The 11,172-nt window shown below is 39.6% G+C and overlaps 4 protein-coding genes and 1 pseudogene across 4 annotated transcripts; 1 reads left to right on the top strand and 4 right to left on the bottom strand.

The window, feature by feature from the left end:
- Positions 1-317: 317 nt before the first annotated feature.
- Positions 318-1,831, bottom strand: LOC108849586 (protein LOW PSII ACCUMULATION 1, chloroplastic). The gene is made up of 4 exons (XM_018623148.2): positions 1,484-1,831; positions 828-1,406; positions 682-732; positions 318-582 (listed from the first exon to the last, which is right to left on the bottom strand). Exons 1-4 carry the CDS (start codon positions 1,729-1,731, stop codon positions 444-446), a joined length of 1,017 nt encoding a protein of 338 aa, XP_018478650.1. The 5' UTR covers positions 1,732-1,831; the 3' UTR covers positions 318-443.
- Positions 1,832-1,996: 165 nt separating this feature from the next.
- Positions 1,997-3,630, bottom strand: LOC108855072 (glutaredoxin-C5, chloroplastic). The gene is made up of 5 exons (XM_018628779.2): positions 3,212-3,630; positions 3,042-3,115; positions 2,587-2,661; positions 2,386-2,412; positions 1,997-2,272 (listed from the first exon to the last, which is right to left on the bottom strand). The coding sequence occupies exons 1-5, from the start codon at positions 3,511-3,513 to the stop codon at positions 2,196-2,198; spliced, it is 555 nt and encodes a 184-aa protein (XP_018484281.1). The 5' UTR covers positions 3,514-3,630; the 3' UTR covers positions 1,997-2,195.
- Positions 3,631-5,099: 1,469 nt separating this feature from the next.
- LOC108849980 (F-box/kelch-repeat protein At5g39560-like) lies at positions 5,100-6,440 on the top strand (annotated as a pseudogene).
- Positions 6,441-7,120: 680 nt separating this feature from the next.
- Positions 7,121-8,869, bottom strand: LOC108849490 (ammonium transporter 1 member 4). The gene has a single exon (XM_018623044.2). The coding sequence runs from the start codon at positions 8,757-8,759 to the stop codon at positions 7,224-7,226; it is 1,536 nt and encodes a 511-aa protein (XP_018478546.1). The 5' UTR covers positions 8,760-8,869; the 3' UTR covers positions 7,121-7,223.
- An 809-nt stretch (positions 8,870-9,678) lies between these two features.
- On the bottom strand, positions 9,679-10,643 carry LOC108849778 (photosystem II reaction center PSB28 protein, chloroplastic). Its single transcript, XM_018623381.2, has 2 exons — positions 10,460-10,643; positions 9,679-10,283 (listed from the first exon to the last, which is right to left on the bottom strand). The coding sequence occupies exons 1-2, from the start codon at positions 10,530-10,532 to the stop codon at positions 9,817-9,819; spliced, it is 540 nt and encodes a 179-aa protein (XP_018478883.1). The 5' UTR covers positions 10,533-10,643; the 3' UTR covers positions 9,679-9,816.
- Between the last annotated feature and the right edge of the window lie 529 nt (positions 10,644-11,172).

The raw sequence follows: 11,172 nt of genomic DNA, 5'->3' as shown, positions 1-11,172 counted from the left end.
CATCAGTCACATATACATTTCACCATGCGGGTTTGTATAATGTTCTTACCCGAGTCACAAAAACGTGCAGGACCCGAAGACCAGATACCCGGTTGTGGTCCGGTTCGCGAAAGTGCATTACGCCAACATATCTACCAACAACTATGCACTGGATGAGATTGAGGAAGTTAAAGCTTAAACGAGAGAGACTTAAATGAACTGTGTGTATTTGGTTTAATCATCCTACCGGTCTATCAGTTTGTAACTTGACCGAACCATATGTACCGATAAAAATTACCATTGGAATTTGGCTAAGTAGCTCTCTACTCACGGTTAAATCTTCAACCATACCGCTTCATAAATTTAAATTACCAAAATAATAATTTTCGAGTTAAAAAAATATTTCCATAACTTTACATTCCCCCTTAAAAGTATACAATAAGGGTCCCTAATCTTGAAAATATTTACACTCTACCATCCATACCGTCAAGAAGACCGGTCCAGATTCCCTTAACCGGAGGAAGCTGTGCAACAAAGGCTTGCCATGGAGGATAACCCACTCCACTTCCTCTTACACGCCCGTCTAAACGTAGTGACAAATACCTAAAACACTCATACTCTCAGCTCAAGAACCGATGATGCTATAGTAGTGATTCATTAAAACCATGTTTCAACTCAAATGCAAAGAAACAGACGACTTACACCGGAGAGTCTGAAGACACACCAGCAAGCTTCTTCTGCTCATCTAACCACCTGTTCCAAAAAAAAAGGAAAAAAACAAATAATCAAAAACACATGTAAGCTAACTTGTTTTAATTAACACTCTTTATATCAAAAGACTGTTTAACCTTTCCCATTCCGAAACAAAAACTGGAGCCACACGCCACAATCTCCTCCTACTCTGACTCACTTCTTCATCCTCACTATCAGTCTCATCAAACTCCAAAACCGGAGTGTTCCCATCAGTAGCATAAGCCACAACAACCACACCTCTCTCAACAAGCCCCTGAGTAAACTCTTTACTTCTCTTAAACGCTTCTTCTATGTAACCCCCAGGACCAGCGCAGATCACAAGCCTAGCGATCCCTCTCAGATCACCCACGGATATAACCTTGTTATTCTCCTCGACCCTCATTTTAAGCTTTGCTAGATTCTCTTCCCTAGAGAGCCTAGCCATTTGAGCGTTCTTGGTCTTGTTCTCACGGAAGTAGAGGAACGCAAAGAGAGAAGCCGCACCAACGTCGATGCCTAGACCTTTTACTATCTCAAGAACCTCACCTGATCTCGAGGGGTTCGCTAGTGCACCTATAAGCCTTGAGGTGGCTATTAGTCCACCTAAGGAAGCGCTGGCTATGAAGGCGAGGTAGAAGAACATACGGACTGATCTGAATGGAGACAGAACCTCGCTACGGATTCTTGCATCAGCACTGCAAAACATAAACAGAGAGTGTGAGCTTCATCAAGTTTCAAACTTCTCAAGAACTAAAAGAAACAGAGTACTTACCTGATTTCGGATGAGGAAGAGGGAGAAGGCTCGTCTGCAGCAAAACACACGGTGTTGAGAGACAGAGGTCGATGATGTTTTCTACTTATCGTTAGAGTCCAAGTGCGAGGAGAAAGAACATGTGTTTCTATGTGATTATGACGGGACAACCTGCGAGGAGAGTATGGTTCTTTTGTCTGAATAAGAGTTCGTTTGGTCAAGTGACAATGGTAGATGTAAGCTTGGGAAGAGACCAGAGTAGCAGCCATTGGTCTCTGTAGAATCTCTGCGGGCTTCTTCCTCTGTTCATAAGATGACTTGTGCTTTCATTTTGGATCACCCTCTTTCTTTGGGCATGTGATCACAAACTTGCCACGCTTCCAATATTTGACATCTCTTTTTTTTTTTGGAAATCTTTTATTGTTGAAAATATTAGTTTAATTTTTTTTAAAGGTAAACAATATGAAACTTACAAGATCTGTTATCTATCTTTCTTGTTGTAACTATTCTGGATCACTTTTGACGGCTTGCTAATGCTTGAAGCTGTCCTTGATTCTTTATATTGTAATGTATAATACATGATAGTGTATATGTGTTATTTAGTTATATAATGTATTTAGTTGAATGGTGTTCAATGCATTGACAAAAGAAAATGAGTTTACACAAAAAGAAAGTAGTTAAAACTCTTCCAAGCTCCGTATGCAAAATCTCCATACCAGTTTCCATCATTTCTTCAAGTTGAATCGGGTTTAGCGTTGGCTTCAGCTAACATTAGTTCAAGATCTCCTTTCCTGTTCAGCTTCACTGTATCTGTAGTACAACAAGAAGAAGATCATGCAGAGAATTGAGGTAAAGTAGATGCTTAAAATGTGTAGAAGTCTATGACGAAACACAACAGGGGCGAGCTGAGAGATAGATAGTACCTGTGCAGCCACCAATGTGCTTTCCTCCTGGTTCATTAGTACAAAAAGGTTAGACACCGTTATGTTGTTTGTCCATAACCCGAAACTATATTGTGTTCAATTATTTTGAGGGCGATACAAGGAACAAAGGTTGTATAATTCTCCTGAGGTTTTCTAGCAAAGCATTCAATTCAATGAATGCAAAGGGATTAAACAACATACCAACGAAAACATTAGGAACAGTGTGTTGGCCGGTAAGTCTTTCAAGTACCTTCTGCAATTGTGGCCCTTGTGGACCTAAAAAAAAAAATGAGCCAGAGATTCAAAAAGGGGTAAGCACATCAATAAATCATTTGATAATTGCAATTTCAATCAACTGTTTTCAAACAGAGACACAATTGTTACTAAAAAGAAAATAATATAATTCTAGAAACAAAATCATAGTATCACAGACAAAACAGAAAGATTAAAACAAAGACTTTCAACAAGTGTATATGGAAACCAAACTCCAAAGGTAATTAAAACCGCAATACTAATGGAAACTTCAAAAGTTTTATAAACTAAAAAAAAAAAGGGCATTCTTTCATTCTCTATCTAAACCCTTGACATAAACTACAAGTCTAATCCTAATTATCATCATAATCATATGGATTAATCAAGAAAATCTGACAACGTACCAAGTTCATCCAATTCAATCACCAATGGCTGAACTCCAAGTCTCTTGAATAATGTCTTCACTTCAGTACAGTATCTGCAACACACACACACCCAACACCAACCAATCATCAACAACAAAATGTTTCAAAAAAAATTGAAGATCTGAAGAATAAGAAGAGCAAAAACATACGAGCACCAAGTTTTGGAGTAAACAACGACAATGTTCTCAGTAACCGTCTTCCTCACGCTCTCCTCCATTCTCGATCCGAAAGAAGAAGAAGAAGAAGAAGAAGCAGCCGAAGAAGAAGAAGACATGGCTCGAACATAAGAACACGACTGCTTTAGACATCTCTTGAAAGGAGATCCGACGGAGTTTCTGATGCCGATTCTTGCTGGAAACAACGAATAAGAAGAAGGAGAGATTGAAGGAATCGAATCTAGAGAAGACGAAGATGCAAGTTTCAAAGGGTTGAATGCTGCTGAGACTGCCATTGGCGACTGTTGTTATTTTCTGACCCTTTGGATTCTCAAAAAGCCGACAGATTCTTGGAGCTTCTCTTTCTCTTTGCGTGTGAATGGATGGATGGTACTTGTTGTCTTGAGTCTGACTTGTTCCTACTTTTACCATTTTTTTTATTTATTCTGCGTCGTACTTTGTTGTCTATCATATTTACTGGGCTTTTACTATTACTAATGGGCTTTGTCTTTTGTACACTTTTTGTTTAATTCCTGGCTCTATAAGCAATTCGGCTTAATAGCCTTAACAGAAATTTAAAACAAACTCATCAGCTTTTTTGGTATAAGTAAAACATTGAAGGAAAAAAAAATCAATTGACAAAAAAAAAAGAAGAAAGAAAAAAAAAACCAATTGAACGTTGACGTCCATCTAGCCATGGATCAATATAGTCTTAGGGCCTGACTGGTGTAACCGCAGCAGTTGCGGTTGCGGTTTCGGGAGTTTGCGGGTGCGGGTGGTTGCGGTTTTAAGCGTTTTCTAGAGATTTGTACGACTGGTACAGCTGTTAGAAATTGTTGCGTTTACGGAACTCTTATGACTGGTAAACTACCAAACGCAACATCTGTTAAATAATAATTTAATAATATTTATATTTTATGTAATTATAAAAATATTAAAAATCATAATAATATGATAAATATAAAATTTATATTTATAAAATCATATTATTAAATTTTAAAAATTTATAGAAAATATTTTAGTTTTGAATTTTAATAATATAAATTGAAATATAATATGAATACATTTTACAATTTCTAATATTTCAATTGAAAAAATTTATTGGATATTTTTAGTATTATTTTTATTTATTCTGTTTTTTTTTTTTTAAATTTACCCTTCCGCAACCGCCCGCAACCGCAAACGCTAGCTGGAACCAGCTTTTGATTTTAAGAGGTTCGAAGCGATTTAAAGCGATTTGTAGCGTTTTCTATGATTTTTTTTGAAACGCCAACAACCGCTATAAACCGCAAAAGCTAGTCAGCCCCTTAGTTTACAAGTGGCCATAACCAGCAACAATCGTGATAAGTTTGTAAAAAAAAAATCTCAAAAAAAAAAAGGTTTATAAATTTATAAAAACAACTCATCTATGGACCTCCCTTGAAAAAATCATGTGAGAACTTTTGACAAGAAATTTAAGATTATTCAGAAATTAGTTACGTTTGTAGTTTGTTCCTATAACTTAGAATAAAATTAGTAAAATTTAATATAGTTTGTAAATTTGGGATTTTTAAAAATTTTGTTTGAAATTTATTAATAATTCTGGTAAAAATAAAAATTATTGGGTATTAAAATGAACACAATCTTAAAAGTTAGTGAATTGAAACAAATAGACTCCTTGTTTAAGGTATTGACTAAATAGCAAAAAAAAAATTGGATATTAAAAATTTCAATAAAATCTAATTAAAGTATTTTTATGGAAATTTTCCAAAAGTCAACTTATATATTTATATACTTGACCTAATGTTGTATTCTTTTTTTTTTTTTTTTTTTACTGAAACCTAATGTTGTATTCTCTAACCTAAACTTTAAGGTTTTATCCCATCAGCAAGTTCTGCCGAACATGAACCGCTATGATGAACAGCCGCAGGGAAACAAGAATAGCAACCCTCCATCTCTGCTGAAAGCCTGAACCTACAATCTCATTCGTTTTCTTCACTCCCAGATGAAATCGCTGAGAACATTCTTGCTCGTGTCTCTAGATGCAACTACCCTAGTCTCTCTCTTGTCTCCAAGAGAGTCCACTCTCTCCTCTCTTCTCCCGAACTGTACAAGACACGATCTCACATCAGAACCACCGAACCATGTCTCTATCTCTGCCTAAAATATTCGGAGGAGCAACCTGAGTGGTTCACTCTTTGGATGAAACCTGTTGATGAAACCCTAAGCGACCACGACAATCATCTTCTTCCACATGGCGACGACGATCACCCTCTTCCACATGACGACTATTCGTTGTTTCCGGTCCCTTCTTCTTCTAATCCTAGTCTCGAACCAAATTATACTTCAGTAGCGGTTGGTTCGGAACTCTATGTATTCGGTGGTTATTACGATGCACCGTCTTCAGCTGTTCGTATTCTTGATTGTCGGTCTCACACGTGGCGTGATGGCCCCAGTATGTTGTTTCCTAGGTGGTATTGGAGGCAGGCCAATGCGTTTTTACTGGATGAGAAAATATACGTGATGGGAGGTTGGGGGAGCGACGAGCCTTTGGATTGGATAGAAGTGTGGGATGTAAAGACTCAGACTTGGAGACACGTGCGGAGCCATGGAGTCGATGAGGTTGACAAACATAGGTTTGTGACTAATGTGTTTAAAGGAAAGATGTACGCAATTGCTGAAAAGAAGAGCTGTGTTTATGACCCGCAACAAAGTAAGTGGGAAGTTGTGCATACGCACAGTAACTTCGGATTTATAAATGATTGGTGTGCGGTAGAGGATGTAATGTATTGTTTTGCACACTCCGGTTATTGCATGTGGTATGACTCCAAAGCTGGAGACTGGATAGGGGTCATGGGTTCGGATTTGGAACTATTGCGCATGCATAGAACATGTGGCTTAGCATGGTCATGGGCACTTAAAGTAAGCAACCTTGGTGGGAAACTTTTAGTTATGTGGATCCCTGAGTCTGAATCAAACAAACGAGTTTCATTCAAAAAAAAAGAATCAAACAAACGAGAAGCTGAAAGGAGAATATGGTGCGCAAAAATTGCATTAGAGAAGCGTGGAACTGAAGTTTGGGGTAAGATAGAATGGGCTAACAGTGTCTCCGACTCCTGTCGGTTCTCGAGTTGTGTAGTCTCGGTTTGATGGTAAATTAGTAAAAATTGGTTTGCATGCTTGAACGACTTTTGCAGTTATTATGGTTTTAGTGGTTCTATTCCCTCTAGTATGCTAATACAAACACCCAAAGTACTATTAAAAAGCAAGGTTGAAGCTTTTATAAACATAATATATGCCTTTATGTTTGTTCTTTTTGCCAATCTTCGATCCATGTATGATCTCTCATATATGTTAACACTTTGGATTTTAATCAAAGCGTAATCCACTCACTTGCTTTGAAACTTCACACTTGACCTTTTTCTTTGATTGTGTTTGACTATCTTCGTTGATGAGATGCACCTCGTGTGTGAAGTTGTGAAGGAATTAATTTCCTTACAATCAGCAGTGACAACAAGTAACAACAGTGACTCCAGTTTTGTATTAATCTCTAGTTTTTAAATCAGTAACACTTCGTGAGTATTCTTGACTGGAAATCATATGTAGTGGAAAAGCTGATTTCAATTCTTGTACAGTTAATCAACCCAGATGAACTTGCTTAAACTCACTCTTCACCTCATCCTTGGTGTATAACATCAAATATAAGAACAATTGACAAAGTCATTCAGTGTCGTTGAGTCGTTCCTCTCCTATGCATCAGTTTCATTTTCAATTCTTCAAAATCTATGATGCATCATGCTTACTCCATGCATATACTATAAGTTTGAAGCATTTGTTTTATGTCTTAAAAATAAATAAAGTGGAAGGGTTTCTCCATTATTTGCAGGCTAATAGATAATAAATAATATAAAGAAGCAGAAAAAATAAAGAGCCAAATTTAATATATTTATTCCCATGCAAAAGTATATACACAGCTCAAAAGAAAGAAAAAAACCACAGAAGCTACAATAAATTAAAACAAAAGAAATCAAAGAACACCTACATGTCCATGGACCGGATCCTCTTCACGACCCACACCTCTAACCATAATCCCATTCTTGATCTCTTCTTCAGTATACATATAAGCCAACCCACCGTGACTCGTCGGATCCATCCCGGCGACCTCATCCTCCGACGGTATCCTCAACAGTTTCAGCTTATGCAACACAAAAAACAAAGTCCCCATCGTCACACTAACCCAACCCATGATCACCACAATCTGCACGACGTGCGCCGCAAGCAACCTCCCTCCTCCTCCCATCAACAGCCCGAACGGTCTGTTCGGATCGCCCCCGTAAATCTCCGACACATACGTTTTATCCGCGAACAATCCGGTGAAAATAATCCCCCAAGCGCCGCAACCACCGTGAAGCTGAGCCGCTTCTAAAGGATCATCGTATCTGAGCTTATCAGCTAGCTTGTTGAATCCCATTAACACCCAAGCCGCTACAAACCCGCAGATAACCGCGGCCCACGGTTCAACAACCGAGCATCCGCTGGTTATCGCCGCGAAACCTCCCAGCAAACCGTTACACACATCCGTAACGTTCCAGTAACCATCAATCAATCTCTTCCCGAACAGAGTCGTTAGCGCAGCAGTACATCCAGCTAAAGTCGTTGTAACAGCGGTTCTTCCGACAGCGCTCCACTGTCCGTAAAACGAGCTCCCGGGAGATGTCCCGTACGATTTGAAAATAATCGCGAACGAACCGGGGTTAAACCCGTACCAACCGAACCAAAGCAAAAACGTACCGAGCACAACCAAAGTCGCGCTGTGACCACGCAACGTAAGCGGTTTACTCCGCTGCTGATCAAACCGGCCGATTCGTGGTCCTTCGATTAACGCTCCCCACAAACCGGCGATCCCTCCAACCATATGAACGACTCCAGATCCCGCGAAATCAATCACACCTGATTGAAACAGAAGGTTATCAGATCTCGCTGGAGACGCCCAACCGTCGCTAGACCAGAACCAATGAGAAACAATCGGGTAAACCAATCCGGTTAAGAAAGACGAATAAATCAAATACGCAACGAACTGCGTCCTCTCGGCGATGGATCCGCTCGTGATCCCCGCGGCGGCGATGGCGAACGTCCACTGGTAAAGAAAGAAAGGATAGTCGAACGTCGGTTTGGGGAAATCGCTCATCCCGAAGAAGTGTCTTCCGATGAATCCGTTGGAGGGAGCTCCGTAGGCGAAGGCGAAGCCGAAGAGGTAGTAGAAGAGGCCTCCGGCGGCGGCGTCGATGACGTTCGTGAGCATTATGTTCATCGTGTTCTTGGCGCGGACGGATCCGGCGCAGAGCATGGCGAAGCCGAGCTGCATCGAGAAGACTAGGTACGCCGAGAAGAGGAGGTAAGTGTTGTCGATGGCGTAACCGGCGTCGGTGAATTTGCCGGAGACGGTTTCGAATCTGGCGCAGATGAATTCCGCCGCGGCGGCTGCGGCGGTGGCGTTGGCTCCGCCGGAGAGGAGTGGGATCAGGTCGGTGGCGTTGCAGGAGATTGTCGACGACGACGCCATTTTGATTTGAAAGTTTCGAAAAAAAGGTAAGATTGTTTGAGAGAGAGAGAGAGAGATGAGTGTTTATAGAGAGGGAAGGTAGAGAGATTCACGAGATTCTGTTAACAAGGGAAGTGAACCTTCCAGATTCTATCTTTTAAAAAAAAAAAAAAAAAAATTAAAGAAATTATTTTTTAATTTAAGATTCCTGTAAGGCGGTAACGGCTTTTTTCCACCATTACTGTTAGTTTTTGACTTTTCTTCCGACAAGTACTCGCGCCATAATTATGGAGTACCGTCCAATTAACGACAGTCCTTTTTCCGTGGACTGTACATATTTTTTTATTTTTATAAATATCTGGACCAGATTTATTTTTAAAATAGTTTGTTTTAACGGGTATGAATATTTACTAAAACAAAATATAATTTGTAAAATTCTCTTCAACGAAAATTTGATCCATTTAAGCCATGTAAATTTCTTTAAAAAACGGGTACGAATATAAATAACAGAAAGGTTGATAGTTAATACCAAAATTAGTGAAAAAGTAGATTGATATCGAAATGTTCCTGGAGACTTAACATCCTAACTAAATTCAATACAGACTTATGAAGTTAGAAAATCTAATGTCTCAACCATTCAAAGAGTTTCAAAACTGAATTGAAATGTCGTAGAATTGACTTGACCAGATACGGCTAAAATGTAATGTGCACTTGTCTGTAAGATGCTGGCACGGTTGAAACATAACCGGTAACGATCCGCAGTTGAGTTTCCTCGAGAGTAGTGGTTAACTGGTTATATTGCGAGGAGCAAAGTTATTATGTTTCCACTTGGTCTTTGAGTCCATGTGAATGAATTGGAAGAAATCACTTAGGGGTTTGGGGTTACCGTTACAAGAGCCGCTTCTTTGATTATAGAATAACCGAGGAGCAGGAGGCATAATAACCATTCTAATAAAAGTACCATTGAAGAATTGAAAACTCAAATAATGATCAAAACTATGAGAGAAATTATAAACCAATAGTTTTTTTTTTTTTGAAATGTAACATACACATTTTGCTCATAGAATAGTCCCCAACCTCATTGCTTCTTAACGAACTGTAAACCGTTCTGGTCAGAATACCTCTCCATAAACCTCATGAACCTGTCCCATTCTTTCGGCGTCCTCATCACATGCTTCGCCACAATGCCTTCCGGTTTCCCGTTCACGAATCTAGCGTTCACATCCGTCGACTGAATCACACCTTCCTCATCAATCATGTACAAACCCGTTATCTCACCGACCTCACCGCTCGAGTCGAAAACCGATGGTTGGTCGAAAGAGAATAGTGCCATTCCGTTAGATCCGTCCCTTGACCGAGTCAGCTTAACGTCAGGAATCGTCAGCTCATCGGTACCTTGGATGAACTGGAGCGCCGGCTTGACCATCATCGTGATTGGGACGAGAGTTCTTGGTCTCAGAGTTGTTGGATATGGTGGATGGAGTCGAGAGAGGGAAATGGGAGAGCCAGTGAAGGAGGAGGGCGAGCATGAAGACATGACAATGCCTTCAAAAAAAGAAACGTATCAAACCAGTGGTTCGTTCTTAATCACACACTCTGAGTTAATTACTACTAATCACCAATTTTATACATAACACATTAAGCATGATCTGACTATATAAAACCCTTGTTTCTCGTCGTCATCTGTCTATCTAAAGAAGAAGGAAGTGAGGAAACAGTACCTGAGGTGCGTGAAACATGTCGAGGAGAATGAGTGACAGAATTTAAAGACCCTATCGAACGAACACAAGCCATTGTTTCGTGCTTATCGATGTGCGCGAGGAAACTAGAGACAGAAGAGTAGAGGAAGGAGATGAAGCAGAGGGGTCTTCTCTTCTTGGTGTGGTGTCGGGAGAATCTTGACGTGTCACGACCAAAGCCGTTCCCTCATTGGATACTGTCATCGTCTCATTTATGGGCTTTTAACTTAAGGCCCAATATAAATCTACTACGTTTCGTCATCATATGATAAAGCCCATTTCGAGTTTTTTGTGAGAGAGTCTCTTTCTAAGGCAGAAGTTTTGTCATAAAACTCACGTGACAGCGGCACATGCGTGCAGATCGTAGAGAAAAAAAAAGCTGGAGACACCAGTCTGTGATGCCATAACGAATCCCATGACCATGTGAGAAAACCGTTAGCATATTTGTTCAATTAATTATTAGAATGCATATTTGTTCAATTAATTATTAAAATGTTCATGTGCTCTGTGGGATTAGGTTTCTAATGTTGTAATTTGTAAACTGCAGATATGTTCAAGAAGAGATGTGTATTTTTGAGTTCTACAAATCTCTCTTCTCTTCAATGAGACTTGTGATAAAACACTAGCCGTTGTAGCTTGGCCGAGAAACATTAGTATATAACACCTGTAAATGATGATTTGTTGAATACGTGTTA

This window comes from Raphanus sativus, chromosome 4 (genome assembly GCF_000801105.2).
Source record: "Raphanus sativus cultivar WK10039 chromosome 4, ASM80110v3, whole genome shotgun sequence".
Classification (NCBI taxonomy): Eukaryota; Viridiplantae; Streptophyta; class Magnoliopsida; order Brassicales; family Brassicaceae; genus Raphanus; species Raphanus sativus.
The sequence above is the reverse complement of the archived record's forward strand: the minus strand, read 5'-3'. Positions and strand labels throughout refer to the sequence as shown.

Coding starts and splice junctions, on each gene's coding strand:
- LOC108849586 (XM_018623148.2), bottom strand. CDS start 1,731: ATGGCTGCTACTCTGGTCTCTTCCCAAGCTTACATCTACCATTGTCAC. Junction 1,407..1,483: donor TCTTCCTCATCCGAAATCAG/GTAAGTACTCTG, acceptor TATGTTTTGCAG/TGCTGATGCAAGAATCCGTA. Junction 733..827: donor TTTGTTTCGGAATGGGAAAG/GTTAAACAGTCT, acceptor TTTTTGGAACAG/GTGGTTAGATGAGCAGAAGA.
- LOC108849778 (XM_018623381.2), bottom strand. CDS start 10,532: ATGGCTTGTGTTCGTTCGATAGGGTCTTTAAATTCTGTCACTCATTCT. Junction 10,284..10,459: donor ACATGTTTCACGCACCTCAG/GTACTGTTTCCT, acceptor CTTTTTTTGAAG/GCATTGTCATGTCTTCATGC.
- LOC108855072 (XM_018628779.2), bottom strand. CDS start 3,513: ATGGCAGTCTCAGCAGCATTCAACCCTTTGAAACTTGCATCTTCGTCT. Junction 3,116..3,211: donor TACTCCAAAACTTGGTGCTC/GTATGTTTTTGC, acceptor TGTGTGTTGCAG/ATACTGTACTGAAGTGAAGA. Junction 2,273..2,385: donor GCACATTGGTGGCTGCACAG/GTACTATCTATC, acceptor GTTGTACTACAG/ATACAGTGAAGCTGAACAGG.
- LOC108849490 (XM_018623044.2), bottom strand. CDS start 8,759: ATGGCGTCGTCGTCGACAATCTCCTGCAACGCCACCGACCTGATCCCA.